This window comes from Heloderma suspectum, chromosome 1, assembly GCF_057233095.1.
Source record: "Heloderma suspectum isolate Gila_16-S chromosome 1, 16-S_ref, whole genome shotgun sequence".
NCBI lineage: Eukaryota > Metazoa > Chordata > Lepidosauria > Squamata > Helodermatidae > Heloderma > Heloderma suspectum.
Window position 1 is genome coordinate 413,957,353 of NC_139458.1, and position 15,224 is coordinate 413,972,576.

The 15,224-nt window shown below is 49.6% G+C and overlaps 1 protein-coding gene across 5 annotated transcripts in view; it reads right to left on the minus strand.

Annotated features, from left to right (window-relative positions):
* The window catches only part of SRF (serum response factor), a 75,461-nt gene extending 64,905 nt beyond the window's left edge, over window positions 1–10,556 (minus strand). For all 5 annotated transcript variants that reach the window (XM_084829048.1, XM_084829046.1, XM_084829050.1 and 2 more), the window contains exon 1: window positions 9,811–10,556. In XM_084829048.1, the coding sequence (XP_084685174.1) occupies window positions 9,811–10,335 (525 nt within the window). In that variant the 5' untranslated portion in view covers window positions 10,336–10,556. The remainder of the gene's footprint in view (window positions 1–9,810) is intronic.
* Between the last annotated feature and the right edge of the window lie 4,668 nt (window positions 10,557–15,224).

Consider the following 15,224-nt stretch of genomic DNA (forward strand, 5'->3'; position numbering starts at 1 on the left):
TAACCACCACTGGTGGGGTCAGAGAGCAGGAAAGCAATAGATCTAGCTGATAATTGGCAAATCTTGCTGCTAAGAAACTCTCCTGCCGTTGCGCAGCTTGGATCTGAGAGTGTAAGAGGAGCCCTGCTGGAGCAGACCGAAGATCCAGTTAGTCCGGCAGTGCGTTTCCAACAGTGGCCAACCAGAGAGGTCACACAAGCAGTGCGCGAAGGAATCAGCCCTCCCCTACCATCCAATATCCGGAGAGGTATACCAAGGAGATCCTATTCAGCTTCCATGGCTACTAGCTGTCCATAGACCTATTCGCCACGGTCAGAGCCGGAACAAACAAGGGGTGCCAAGCTAGGAATGCCTGCAATAGAAGAAATTAGTAAGACTAAACCCGTATGGCTATGGAGCAGGACTGGTTGGGTCTGAGCAGTCACTCCACATTCTTCTTGGGTAGCTGCCCAGGGCCATATAGCCACCTGATGTTTTTTAAGAGCAAAATACACACCTCTGCATGCACACACCCACGCCCAAAGTCAATGCAGCTGTAGGTCTAGTAATCAGAGGACAGGCAACTCGAGCTTGTTCTGCAAGGCACTGAAGCAGCCCCCTACTCCCTTTCAGTATCCAAGAAAAGTCCTGGCTAATCTGGATTTGTACTGTGTCATAAAAATCTGTAATTGTGACAGTGCCTGGACCCATCCCTTTGCAGCATCACTTGCAAGCAATATTTCGGGAGATGCAGTACCCTGAGAGCAAGATGACACAGTGTCCCAAACCGGATCTGAGTCCGTGTAAGTGGGTGCTGAGAAGAACACACTCCTGCACTGCCAAGGATGCTGGCGCCGCTCAGCTCTTTCACCATGGAGGCTCCTCTGAAGCTTCTGGCATGGTTCAGAACCAGGCCCTACAAAAGAAACTAGCACAAGCCAGAGATACAGCCCAGGAGCCATGCACTGGAGCCTGCCATGAGCTTGAGAAGGTGTCTGCTTCCTCTGTTCGGCAAGTACACGAGGTTTAATCAAGTCCCAGATGGGTCGCTATGGCTGTTGAGCGGCATTCAACTCACTGGGCTGCAAGCCACACAGGCTAACTCTACAGATCCAGGACAAAGTGATGCACGGCAGCCAATTCCCCGCGCAGCCCGAAACTGGGAAGCCTGCCCCACCTGCCACAGGAGGCTGCAGCTGCACTCGCTTGCAAACCTCGCCTGCAGCTGCTCGACAGCCTCTTGCACCATTGCCCAAGACACGAAGCAGACTGTCCTACGCAGAGCTGGATTACAGCTTCCCATCTGAGAGTCTAGCACTTCTTTCATTCTTGTTTCGCCAGACTGCCTGCAAGTTGCTGCAAAGAACTGAACAGTTCCAGTGATACACCCAGTGCCACAACCAGAACAAGCCGGACAGCTGCGGGGAAAACAGAGCCTTGTTCAACCTGGTCCAAATGACAAACAGCTGCCACAGCCTTCATTTCACACCAGCAGCTTGGGGGAAGACAAGACCAGCTGTTCAGTAACTTCTCAAATGGCGACAGTGCATGGAGGGGCCCAGGATCATACATCACATTTGCCCCAAGGTATCGCGGCCAAGATTCTGCAGTTTACTCTGTAGGAAAACGCAGAGGGTGAAAGCCAGCTACCGGAGGGTAAGCAGCCCGTTCCCGTTTTGCATTGCCCCCATCCAGATCATGTTAACTGGGAACGTGCATGTTGGGTACCTGGAGTCGGCAATGTGCTGAGTGAGAACTACTAAGCTGAAGCTCAACCCAGACAACAGAGAAATTTGGGGGGTTGGTGGGAGATAAGCTAGCAAGGGGTGTGGTATTTGGCCTGTGCTGCACCCCCTCCCTCCCTGTTCGATCCAGCCTCGACTCAGTGGCCCTTGTGGTATCTGTGACACCAAGTGCCTTTCACCAACTTCAATTTATACAATAGATGCATCATCTCTTGGAAAGCCAGCACCTTGCCACAGTTACCCATATACTGGGAACGTCCAGATTAGACGACTACAGTGGGTTGAAAAACTTCAGAACATGGTGACCAGTTTATGAACAGGGAATCACTGGCTTGATTTGGATGTAGCATAATCCAATTTAATAAACAGACATGCACGAGCCTCATGTCTGTGTGCACCACCCCTTCCCTCCTTGGCATGCCTCAGCTGGAGACTCCCCAAGTTAATGAACCACAACATTTCCTGTTAACTGGGAAACTATGGTTACCAGGATCAAGACAAACCAGGATTTTAAGCCAACTTCAAACCATGGTTTAAGATCCTGGTTTGTTCTGATCCTCATAATTCTATCTCGTTATTTTAACCCAGCAAGTCTTCTTTCACAATGCACCAAGAAGGGAAGGGGTGGTGCACACAGCTCACGCATACCTTGGGTTAGTAAGACAAGATATGTCATGTCTGAACCAGGTCAACATGATTAACTTAGATATTACACTAGCATTAAAGATCTACACGGGTATGCAGCAATTCAAAGAATATCTGAATGACCACCTGCTCCTGCCCATCAGCTTAGGTGTTCACCTGAAGCCCTCCTCTGGGTGCCCCCAACCTCAGAAATTACACAGGTGGCAACCAGGGATTCAGCCTTAACTGTGCTGGTCCTTCATCTATGGAACATCCTCTCCCCAAATCATACAATTATAGAATTGCAGGGAGACTTGTAGGCCACCCAGTCCAACCGCCTCTTCGATGCAGGAAATCTCAAGCATCCCCAGAAGATGGTTGTCCTGTCTCTGCTTGAAAACCTCCAGTGAGGAAGAGCCCACCATCCCTCCAGGTAATTGGTTAAGAACATCAGAAGAGCCCTGCTGGAGCAGACCAAGGGTCCATCTAGTCCAGCGTTCTGTTCACACAGTGGCCAACCAGCTGCCCACGGGAAGCCCACAAACAGGACATGAGTGCAGCAGCACTCTCCCGCCCAAGTTCCCCAGCAACTGGCGTACCGGTTCCATTGTCAGACTGCTCTTACTGTCAAGAAGTTATGCCTAATGTTCAACCAACCCCTCCCCTCCTGTAACATAAGCCCATTAGACCAACCCCTGCCCTCTGGGACAGCAGAGAACAAGTTTTTTTCCACATGGCACCTACCCTCTACCATTCAGGCACCAGGTAGAGACTTTTATTCTCCCACTCTTCCACCTATTTAAAAAATATGTATCTTTCATACTGTTATACCTGCTGGTTTTATCTTAGCAGCATTCCTCCTTTTTGGGAGATTTAATTACATAAAATTAGTATAACACTGAGTTGGATCCAGAGTCATGCTTAGAGTAGACCCATTAAAATCACTTAAGTTACTCAAGTTAGTCATGACTAACTTGTCCCACTGATTTCACTGGGTCTAGTCTAAACCAGAATAAGTCTGCATCCAACCCACTGTTTTCAGTACTGCTAGCTGCCTTGAACACAAATTGTGGAGACAGATGCTTTGTCAGCATTCCCCAACCTGGTGCCCTCCAGATGTTTTGGACCTCAGCTCCCATAAGCCCCAGACGGCATGGCCAGGAATGCTGGGAATTGTTGTCCAAAACATCTGGAGGGCACCTGGTTGCAGAAGGGAGTTTTAAGTAAAATAAGTGCTATGAGAGTGAGCCTTTGGGCTCTTTATCTTCCACAGAAATTTATTTATTTTTTTATTGCATTTCTATCCCGCCTTTTTTCCTCTCGCAAGGAACCCAAGGTGGCTCACATGATCCTCCTCCTCTCCACTTTATCCTCACAATAACAACCCTGTGAGGTGGGTTGGGCTAAGAGTCTGTGACTGGCTCAAAGTCACCCAGTGAGCTTCCATGGCCAAGTGGGGACTAGAACCTGGATCTCCTGACTCCTAGTCCAACACTCTCACCACTACACCCTTTGCAAACTGATCTGTAACACTTGTAAGGACTGGGCAAGGGGATGAACTGCCCTCTCACCACTTGCTACTTCTAAGGCTTCAAAGTTCAACAAAACTTGTAAGCAAAGACATCAAATACAAGCTAGAGATGATATATACCAGCCCCTGAAAAAGCATTATACAGGGAAGGAACTTTTATAAGGACGGTTAAACTTCAGGAAGAGAAAAAACGAGAGAAAAATATGTAGGGCTAAATCCAATGCCACATGAGTGGACGTCTGCTCAGGCGACCGGATTCTCTCCTCCCCACTGCATCCCTTGTGCCCTTTCCAAATCTTCTCCAGGGGGTCCCCTAACCCGCCGGAGCAGATTTTGAGGACCTGCAGGGGAATCACCCCTCCCTGTTATGTTGACAGGAGCAATTCCATCGGTAGGAAGACTTTAGCGAATACCACCCATATATTTAATTCAAGTAAGGTAGTTGGTATAAGTGGGCCACGGTGGCTTAGTGGTTAAGATGCCAAACTGCAGACTAGAAGGTCGGCAGGACAGCAGTTCGAGACCCGAGTGCTGCGTGATGGAGTGAGCTCCCGTCTTCAGTCCCAGCTTCTGCCAACCTAGCAGTTCGAAAGCAAGAAATTGCAAGTAGATAAATAGGTACCGCCTCGGCGGGAAAGGTAACAGTGTTCCGTGCACCTCAGTGTTCAGTCATGCCAGCCACATGACCACGGAAGCGTTTTCAGACAGTGCTGGCTCTTCGGCTTAGAAACGGGGATGAGCACCGCACCCTAGAGTCGGACACGACTGGTTGGGGACACCTTTTTAGTTGGTATAAAGTTGTGGCTAAAATACTGTGCTACAGATCAGCAAATCCCCACCCCAAACTCACCAGGCAGCCTCAGGCAAACTACTCAACATCAGCTCGTCACGTCGAATTATGGGGATATAACCACTAACCAGCCTTACAGGGTTGCTGTAAGAACTAAAAGTAAGAGAATGTACATGAAATTCTTTGGGCCCTCTAAATTGCAATGCAAATCCCAAGCAGAGAGCACGGACAGCTGGCCTTAGCCCCAGGGAATCTGGATCCAAATCCCTGGTCATCCATGAAACAAGCTGCCTAACCTACCACACAGGGATGTCGTGATGTTAAACCAGGCAGGCCAGAGGGAGAAGAGACACCATATACACCATTCTGAGCTCCTTGGAGTAAAGGTGGGATTAAATCAGGGGTGGGGATCCTGCAGCCCCCCAGGTATTGTTGGACTACAATTCCCATCATCCCTGACCACTGGCCATACTGGCTGGGGCTGATGGGAGCTGAGAGTCCCATCAGTTTCCCATTCCTGAATTAAATAAGTGAAAGAGCATTACTGTCATTCTACCAGTTCTGATCACAGCACAGAGCCTCTGGGTATAGGAAAGCGTAAGTCCCCGCCAAACCATGAGAGGTGGATTAAAGAAACGGCAACATAAGCAGTCTCAGAGCAGTCGGCATATATGAGGCAAAGAAATACAAAAAAGTGTGAAAGTGCTTGCAGTGGGATTTTGGAGCTGTACAAGGTCTAGAGAGGCCACTTGGACCATGCCAGAGGGAGAGTTCAATAGTGTGAAATTTAGCTATAAATCATGAATGTTTTGTATGGGGTATGTGCCTTCCCCTTTTTATTTTTTCTTTCTCTATTTATTTTAAATATACATGTGAATATGTAAAAGTGAGGGGAGGGAAATGGGTGGAGGGGAAAAGGGGGTGTATAAGATCAGAAAAACCTTTCAGATCTTATACACCATACAACAAAAAATAATACCAACTGCTAGAAGGTGGGGAAAAGAGAAGGGGTGGGCTGTTGCTAAGGTGTAGCTGGCTGACCACTGTTGGAAACAGGATGCGAGACTAGATGGAGGCTTGGTCTGATCCAGCAGGCTCTTACGTTCTCAAGCTATATTTATGCAAGCGAGGGGGAGACATACAGACAGAAATATGGGCTGTAGCACTTATTTACAGATTTTAGGCAAAGAGACCACTCCTTTTTTACGATTTGTCACTGTTTCCTAAGCAGCCACTTTTGACATTTGCCAGTAAGTTAGGGCACACCTACACTACAAACATAAGCCTAGCTTTAAAACTGATCCAAGTCTCTGTGGGAAATGCAGTTTTGAGAAGGTGCTGAAAAATCTGTTAGCAAACCCTGGCTCCATCACAGAAGAATAGCTCTTTGAGGGTAAACCGTAGACGTTAAGTAGACGTTAGTAAACATGCTGTTGAACAGATCACCCACTACTCTGTTAAATAGTGGTGGCACATGGGTACTTCATCCATCCTCTGTTCCAGCCTTCCCCAACCTGGCTGAAGGATGCTGAGAGATGTAGCCCAGCACATCTGGAGAGCACCAAATTGGTGAAGTCTGGAATCTATTTCATCATGATCGCTACAGTCTACCAGGTGACTTATCTGATAGTACCATTCTGTGTTGTGTAAGCAACACAAAAGGCAAGTGCCCATAAAGAGGAGGTCCAAGTGCCTACTCTCCAGCACCCCCTTCCTCCAGAGGACCACCGAAATCTGATCCTGGGCATACTGCTTGAGGAAAATAAATTCTTTAGATGAAAGGTCTGTGGAAAGAGTCTGTCTTTCACTCTGCACAGAGCCAAGCCATACTAGGAGCCTTGGTGGAAAAAAACAACGAACTTAGTCACTTTAGCAGCTTAGGAACAGCAGTAGGATTATTTGAGTTCAATATTGGGAGGGGGGCTTTATTTATTGGCTGGAGAGTAGAGTTCCATTAATTGGGAATTGAGGAGTGAGAACAGGCTAAAAACACTTAGGGCAGCCCTCAGTGATTGGAAGCCCCTGAACACGAAGGGGGCCAGGTAGGAGGAGCAGCAGAGGTGATCCAATGCAGGGTGGGAGGAGCAGCAAAAAAGATCTCTGCCTCCCTGCCCTCCCACCCTTCAGATTTCGCTGGACAGGCTTTTTAGGCCATTGAGCGAGCGCACTTCAGAGGGGGAGGGAAGGAGGCTGGAAGAGGCTCAGGATAACTCATATCCTGGCCTCTCTGGTCTCCTCCCCTCCCCACCTACTGAAATGCCCCCTCTCCTCTTCTGGAGTCACTTTTCCGACTTCGGAGGGCAGCTGGAGCTGTTCTTTCTGTGCCAGCTGTGAGGGGGAGTGGGGTCAGATATCCAACTCCTCCTTCCGACTTCAGCGCATCGTCTCCAACCTCAGCACATTGTCTCCGACCTTGGAAGAAGGACTCCAACCAATCCTATGGTCCCTGAGACGTTCACCCAGGGACCACAGGATTGCTCCTTTATGCACAGGATTGCTCCTTTATGCACGCAGAATACTGCCTAATGCTATATATATACACACACACACACACACACACACACTACAGGCCAGTGACAATAGGGAGAGCTGGAAACCTAAAGCTAGTGAACACTGGAACTGGTGATATTAGATTCATAAGCCTTCTGTTCCTCATTGTGACCCAGGAAGCTGCACATTCTGTTTCCTTTCATCCTACCAACCAGGCATGAAGTCTTTACAAGAATTTGGCTTCTTTTTTAAAATTAGACTGCAGGTAACTAACACAGGTACATGCAAGGTAGCGACCTAATAAGTGTTTCTGTATCACGTGCACCCCAAATCATACACACTTACCTCCAGGACAGTGGTCTCTACAATATGCTACAGCATCACATCTGGCCCAACTTTTCATTTGGGTGCAATACATTGTCAAGTGTAGTGCCCCCATGGCAATAATTGCCAGAATATGTATAAATAAGGAATTGGGGTGCACACTCCAAGCTCAGCACTGGAGCAGTCCAACTCAGACAGCCACAGTTCTAGAACAGCATCCTCTACCAGATTAGGTCCAGTCCTTATTTTGGGAGCCAGGCACTATTACTGCAAGGTGCACACACCCAGTTCTTTATTCACTAGCTAATACTGGCACGAGGATATACTTCACAGCGTCTTGCACCCAAACAGAGCACCCAACTCTATGCCAGAAGATCATGACAGTGACTGTTAACATCAACAGGTGTTAAACGCTGATGTAGGAAATGTATAAGAATGTATAAGCTTTAGAATTGAAGGGTTTTTTCCACGATCCTTGTGCTAATAGAGACACAAACAACCCTATTAACTTTTTGAATGTTTACATGCTTGAAGAGGTAATTTTTAAGGGATCCATTTGACCCCACAGAAAGAGAGATATTATAATGTCAAGTGAATACTACTTTCCAGTCATTTCCAATAACCGAAGATGAAAAAACATTTTGCCTCAAGTTGGACAATGCAATATTTAGCTTGTTATTCTTATGCTAGGTCCAACTGTTCTCTCAAAAAAATTCTTTTGCAATTCCTTTGAAGTCCAACCTTATTTCTACTGGACTATAAAGAGAGAGAAGGGGTCAGAGACTATCAACCAATGCAAAGTTTTGCACCATCACTCAAGTCTGGTACTGACACCTCAAACATTACGATATCTGTGCCAAGGAAGGCTGGCAACATTATCAGTCTTAACACAAACAACAGAGTCTTAAGGTTCTTTAAAGACTAATATTGTTAGTCTTTAAAGGTGGCAAACGATCTTGATTATTTTTACTGCCACAGTCTAACATGGCTACCCTGCTGCAAGTGTTTGTTATTGATCTTGTAGCATCAGTACAAAATAAAAAAGTACCTCTTTAAAAATACCGGCTAACATGTTTTTCATAACTCTCAGTATTGGACCTATATAGAAAGATAATTACAAAAATTGCCAGGGCTGCAATACCATACATATGTACCTGGAAGTAAGCCCCATTGAACACTATGAAACATACTTCTGAGTGAGCACATACAGGACTGCGCTGTAAGCAGCCAAGGTAAGTAAGCCAGCCAGAAGAAGGGATCCCAACACAACCAATCCTATGCATGTCTAGTCAGAAGTAAATCTCAGTGAGTTCAATGGAGCTTACTCTCTAGCGTGTTTAGGACTTCAGTCTCAGTTCCCCATAGGGTCATACAAGGCTGCACTTATTTTTGAATAAACGAGTATAAGATTGCGCCCTACATCTTGTCAATATGGTGCCCTCAATAGAAAACTAGCAAGTTCGGTGTTTAAGGAACCCATTCTTCTTATTTATTTAAAACATTTGTATCTCGCCCTATATCATTAAGATCTCAGGGCGGTATACAGATAAAGTCAATTTAAACAGTATAAAGTTCTTGGAATTGCTAACTAGCTTGTCAGTTGCACTCATGGCTACTTTAGGGAGTGGCAAACACCTACCCCTCCAGCTATCCATGTTGACTTCAGAAGAAACAAGCCCCATTGAACTCAATGGGTCTTATGCCTAAGTATGCTTAGGATTGCTGCCCCCAAGTTTCTGTACTTACTGCAGGGCCGGGCGGGGGGGGGGGGGGGTATCACACACACCTGCACGGCTTTCTCCCGGGGATGCGGCAGCGGATGCGCCTCAGGCCAGAACAGGCTCCGACCTTTCACCCAGACACAACCCGTTTCAGAAAGCATCCAAGGTCAACCCGCGTTTCCTTCCTGCACTGCTCCAAGAAAAGAAGGGGCTCGGCTACCCGAGGGGGCTGCCTCGGGCTACACGCGGGCCGGGCCTTTCCGGTGTGGGCCTGTGGGCTGAGCAGCCCGTCTCCCCTTCCGGTGTCAATGTCCCGACCGCCACCAGATCGCGCCAGGCGGCGACTTCTGCTGCTGGGAGCGTCGGGACGCTTGAAGAACGCGTGCGGTGAGAACGGCACCCCTGGGCATGTGCAGAGCGCTCCCCTCTCCTGCAACGTCCCCGAGGCACACAGGCCGGGGGCGCGGGGGCAGCCGTGAGCCCCGGCGCCGCTCTCGTGGCCCTTCCCTTTCCAAGCGCTCTGACCGGCCGGGGTCGCCTCCCGGCCCCACTCGGGGGAGGCGGCCCTCCCCGCATCGCTCCGCCCGCCTTCCCAGCCGGCGGTACCTTCTTCATGATGCCCGTCTTCCTCTTGCTGAACGTGGTGTAACGCCGCAGCTTGTTGTCGATGAATTCCATCTTGATCTTGACGCGGCCGCGGGTCTTCTTGCCGGGCTTGGCGCCGCTCACGGCGCCGCTCACCCCGCCGTAGCCCGCCGCCGCCGCCGCCGCCGCCGCCTCCGGGCCCCCCGCCACCCCCAGCTCCATGTCACCCAAAGTCCGCTTCAGGCCGCGCCGGTCGCCCACCAGCTCCTCGTCTTCGGCCGAGTCCGAGTCGCCTTCGCTGCCGCTGGCCGCCGCCGCCACCCCGCCGTCCCGGTCCCGCTCGAAGCGGCCCCCGACCGGCCCCGGCTGCCCGCTAGGCGGGCCCGTCCCGTTGCCGGGGCCCCGGGCTGTTGCAGCGCCGCCGCCGTTCGCGCCCCGGGGGAGCCCGGCCCCCGGGCGGCCGGAGGACGTCCGCGCCATGCCCATGACCGAGCTCCGGGGCAGGGCGGCGGCGCCGTTCCCGGCCCCGGCCCGGCTCGGCAACATGGTGGTGCCGCCTTCCAAGTGCGAGCGGGACGAACGCGTCGGGTCAGGCCGGCGCTGCCATGGGCCCAGCGCCGGCTGCTCCGGCCCGGCCCGGCCCGGCCCCCTTGCCGCTCGCTCCCTCGCTCGCTGCCCGGCCGCCGCCCGCCCGCCTTCTTCCCTCCCCGCTCGCTCACGCCAGAATCAGGACCCGCGCCGGCCCGGGGCGCCCCCCGCCCTCCTCGCTACCTTCCCCCCATATAAAGCGATACAATGTTGCCTTTTATGGCGAGGACGCTCCTTATATGGTGAGAGCCGGCGCTTTGCATCTATTGGCCACCCCCTGGCGGGGCTCGCACGCCGTTGGCTGGGGCGGGACGGGCTCCGCTTCCCGTTGGCCGGAGGGAGGAGGGCTGATTTGCATACATTCCAAAAGAGCTGCGTTCGTTGCGACGTCACCCGGAGGCGCAGCTCTTAAAGGGGAAGACCCGTCCGCCGAAGGAGTAGCCCGCGAATGTCTACCGGGGGAGCGAGGGAGGGAGGGAAGCGAGGAGTGCGGGTTGAGTAAGAGAAAAGAACAGCAGAGGCGTCCCCGGGCCCGCAGCGCAGAGGCTTGCGGATCGGTGCCCGACGCGTGTTTGCTCCTACGCTCCCGCTGAGGTCAGGGGTATATTTTAACTCCCGAGTAAGCGAGCGTGACTTGCATGCGCCCAGATGGCTCGGAGGGGCAAGAATGTTGCAGCCCCATAAATTCAAAAATTTCAGCCAAGGATATGGGGGAAGCCAGGGCAGTATCCAATGTTAGTCCTACTCAGAGTAGACCCATTGAAATTAATGGGACGGGTTAGTGATGACTCAGTTAAGTCCCATTCATTTCACTGGATATACTCTGAGTAAGACTAACATTGGATGCTGCCCGACGTCTCCGCAAAGACGAACAGGAGAGCTAAGGAACGAGCGCGGGAGTTGGATGAAAACTAACCCCCCACGCATGGGGCTCAAAGCCCCGCCTAATCGCGTTCCCTCTTCTCTGGCCAATAAACCCGGCCTGGCTTCTGCGTAGACAGGACCGCTCCTGAGGTCGGATCGCTCCTGAGAGCAGCCTTCCCCAACCTGGTGCCCTCCAGATGTGTCAACCTGGTGCCCTCCCATCATTCCTAGCCATCATGGCCGTGGAGGAGGCTGGGAGTTGTAGTCCAACACTTCTGGAAGGCACCAGGGTGAGGAAAGGCTACTTCAGGGGATCAGAGAGATCTGGTGATTTGGGGTCACACGCCTGTTCACACCTACTTAGAAGTAAGCTCGGTTGAACGCAGTGGGACATTTTCTGAAGAATCAGTTTAGTTTGCATAGACTCCAAACTCATGTAAAAACTCTTATAGGGGGAGAGCAATTCACCCCTACCTCCCACCTCAAAATTACTTAGGAACTACCTTAGCCTTTTGCACACACGCAACGGCCTCGCGAGAATCTTCAAAGTACCTTTTCAAGCTTTCCCTCACTGAGAACTAGAAAAATAAGTGTTCAGTATAAGAATCTCTGCCTTGCCAAACATCGTAAAGGTCGAAAACAGTGGAAGCAGCAGCCATGGTTACCAAGGCACCCTACCCATATTCAAAATTTTAACAAATATCATACAAACTTTTAAATATAAAAGTAGCAAGAAAAGTACATTGCAAAACTTGGGCACTGGAGTGAGTCACATGTATGGGCAGACCTTTGCTTGCTTTCCTGGTTGCTCCTAAAAACGGGTATCTTTTGTGACATGGGGAAATCACTACAGCCAGTTCTATTTCCAAGTTACAGAAGGAGGCTAGTAATCTCAAACTCCAATTCCCAGCCAAGACAGTTAAAAGTCCTACTAAACATGAAACTTTGTAGTGCAGGTATGCCTTTTGTCTCTCCATCAAGCCTTATTAAAATCTTTTTAGGGTTGACACCATTTAATCTTGCACATTCTGGGCAGTGAAGCATTCACCAGAGGAAAAAATGTGTAGGACGTCAAGAGGTTCCTTCTGACTACAGTATAACCACTACCTACTTCCTTTGAAGTTATTGAAGGTGCAATCTTATGCATGTTTAGACAGAAAAAAGTCCTACAAATCCCAGCATTCCCCAGCCATCACTGCTGGCTGGGGAATGCTGGGAGTTGTAGGACTTTTTTTCTGTCTAAACATGCATAGGATTGCACCCTAAATATAAGGTAGGGAAACAGGTGATAAATGCAGCAATATCCTCATTATAGATGGCATATTGATCCATTCAAACAGGCAAATACATTATGTGCAATTCACCATTTAGGAACAGAGGAAGCTTCCTCATACAGAATCAGACCGTTGGTCCATCTAGCCCAGTACTGTCGACACTGACTGGCAGCAGCTTTTCAGAATATTGGACAGGAGTTTTTCCAGCCCCACCTGGAGATGCCGGGGGTCGAAGCTGGGACCTTCTGGGTGCAAAGCAGGGTCTCAGCCACTGAGCCGCAGCCCACCATTCACATCAGGACTTGATTTCTTAGGAGAAATAACTTAGGATGACAAGAAAAGATAATCATGGACAGAACGCTACCCATAATTTGTCTCCTACCTAGTGACATAACTCCCCTACCCCCAAATCCAACATGCTGGTATTAATATTTAAAGCCCTCTAAACAGCCTGGGGCCAGCTTACCTGAAGGACTGTCTCCCCCAACACAGGAACCTGCCTAGACCCGAAGCATTTCCAGAGGCCCTTCTCCAGCTGATTCTGCCAAATGAGGCGAGTGGGTGACTACAAGAGTGACAGCCTTTTCAGTGGTGGCACCCCGGTTGTGGCATGCCCTCTCCAGAGAGGCTCGTCTGCTACCAGCACTCATTTTCCCAGGCTTTTTCAGTTTTAAAAACATATTTTAGGGCTTTTTAGACCTTGGATGCTATTGTTTTCTCTTAGTTGTATTTGGATGCTGATTTAACTTGGTTCTGATTTTATGTTCGTAGTGTATTTGTATATGTTACGTTTTTTTGAAGGAAAAACAATTGTACATGGCCCAGGGAACGTTATTGCTCATTAGCAAATGGACCTGCTTCGCACAGGTTGAAATAGCCCTCAGTTTGATACAAACCTTCATGCAAACCTACACAGCTGTCAGAGTCAGACACATTGTGCCCACCCCTTCAGAGTGATACCACAGCTGCTGACACCCCTAGGTATGGCCCCTGCAATAGTGCACTCCTATAGACCCAGAGAAGGATCTGTCCACTGCATTCCCCGGCAGTATGCCCCACAGCACCAGGGGTGGGGGTGGGGGGAGCGGTTAGTCTATAACCATTGTCCCTCAGCCTACTCTCTCCTAGCTCTAAATTGCATTGACTGCAGAGCTAAGCACTGGTCAGGAAAGTTTGCCACCTGGTGACTGAACATAGTATTGTAAAGTTCAAGCACATGGACACATTTAAATTAAAATGAATTAATTTTTTAAAAAACAAAATAACCCTGAGGTGTACAACCCTAGGGTACCATTATTATGCATGCCAAGTTTCAGATGTCTGGGTTACACGACCTTGAAGCTATGGCCCTGACAGACAGATGCACGTTCTTCTTGATTGTTCTAGTTGGGCAGTATAAAAATGCTGAAAATAAATGCAATCTGTACACATAATGGGCCAGTTTGCACAATACAACAGCCTGTGGGCTAAACATCCCATAGGCTGTCATCCACAAGTGGGAGCGAGAGGGCGCACTGCCCCCCACGTCTGCTGTTACTCAGCGATTCACTATCAGTGCCTTCATAGGTTGCTGAGCATGACCTGCAAACCCGGACTGCTGGGTTGTTTATGGGCTAAACAACCCAGAGGTTAACCGAACAACAAACTCTCAACTTCTCCAACCCTTTTGTTTTTACAAGAGGCACTGGCCTATGTTCAGTGGTCTATGTTCCAGGGCATAGTCTGAAGGTACATGAGGCGGCCACCTTGCTGAAGCTAAGCAGTTCTGGGTCTGGTCAGTGCTTGGAGGGGAGACTACTTGTGAACCACATGTAGCCACTTTGAGTTCCACAATGGAAGAAAGGTGGGATACAAAATGTAATAAAAAAAATAAACTCTGCCTGTTCTTTGCTTCTTCAGACTTCATTTATTTAACTAATAGCACAGCCTTCCCCAGCCTGGTGCCATCCAGATGTGTTGGCTGCAACTTCCATCATCCCCAGCCAGCATGGCCAAAGGCTGCAGTAGTAGAATGCTGGAAGGGACCTCTCTCTCTCTCTCTCTCTCTCTCTCTCTCTCTCTATCTCTCTATCTCTCTCTCTCTCACACACACACACACACACACCTACCTCCATGCCTTAATATTAGAACTTTGGATCACGCAATTGGTTGGAAGAAGATTCGTGAGAGCCAGTGTGGTGCCGTGAGAGCCAGTGTGGTGTAGTGGCAAGAGTGTTAGACTAGGAGCTGGGAGATCCGGGTTCTAGTCCCCACTCGGCCATGGAAGCTCACTGGGTGACTTTGGGCCAGTCACAGACTCTCAGCCCAACCCACCTCACAGGGTTGTTGTTGTGAGGATAAAATGGAGAGGAGGTAGATAATGTAAGCCGCCTTGGGTTCCTTCCAAGAGGAAAAAAGGCGGGGTATAAATGCAATAAATAAATAAATAAATTCGAGACAGACAAAAGGAAGTCTAGTTAACTTATGGACTTCACTGCCCAAGGTGTGACAATGGTCACTCCCTTAGATGGATTAAAAATAGGATTAGGCAAATTAATGACAGGTATATCTTTCGATTGTTATTAGCCACGATAGGTTAAGGGAATCTCCATGTGCAAAGGCAGTGTACTTGTGACTCCCAGAGGCTACGAGGAGAGGGCTATTGCCTTCATGCGCTGGTTGTGGCTATTGCGTTCACTGGCTATTGCCTTCATGCACTGGTTGAGGGCT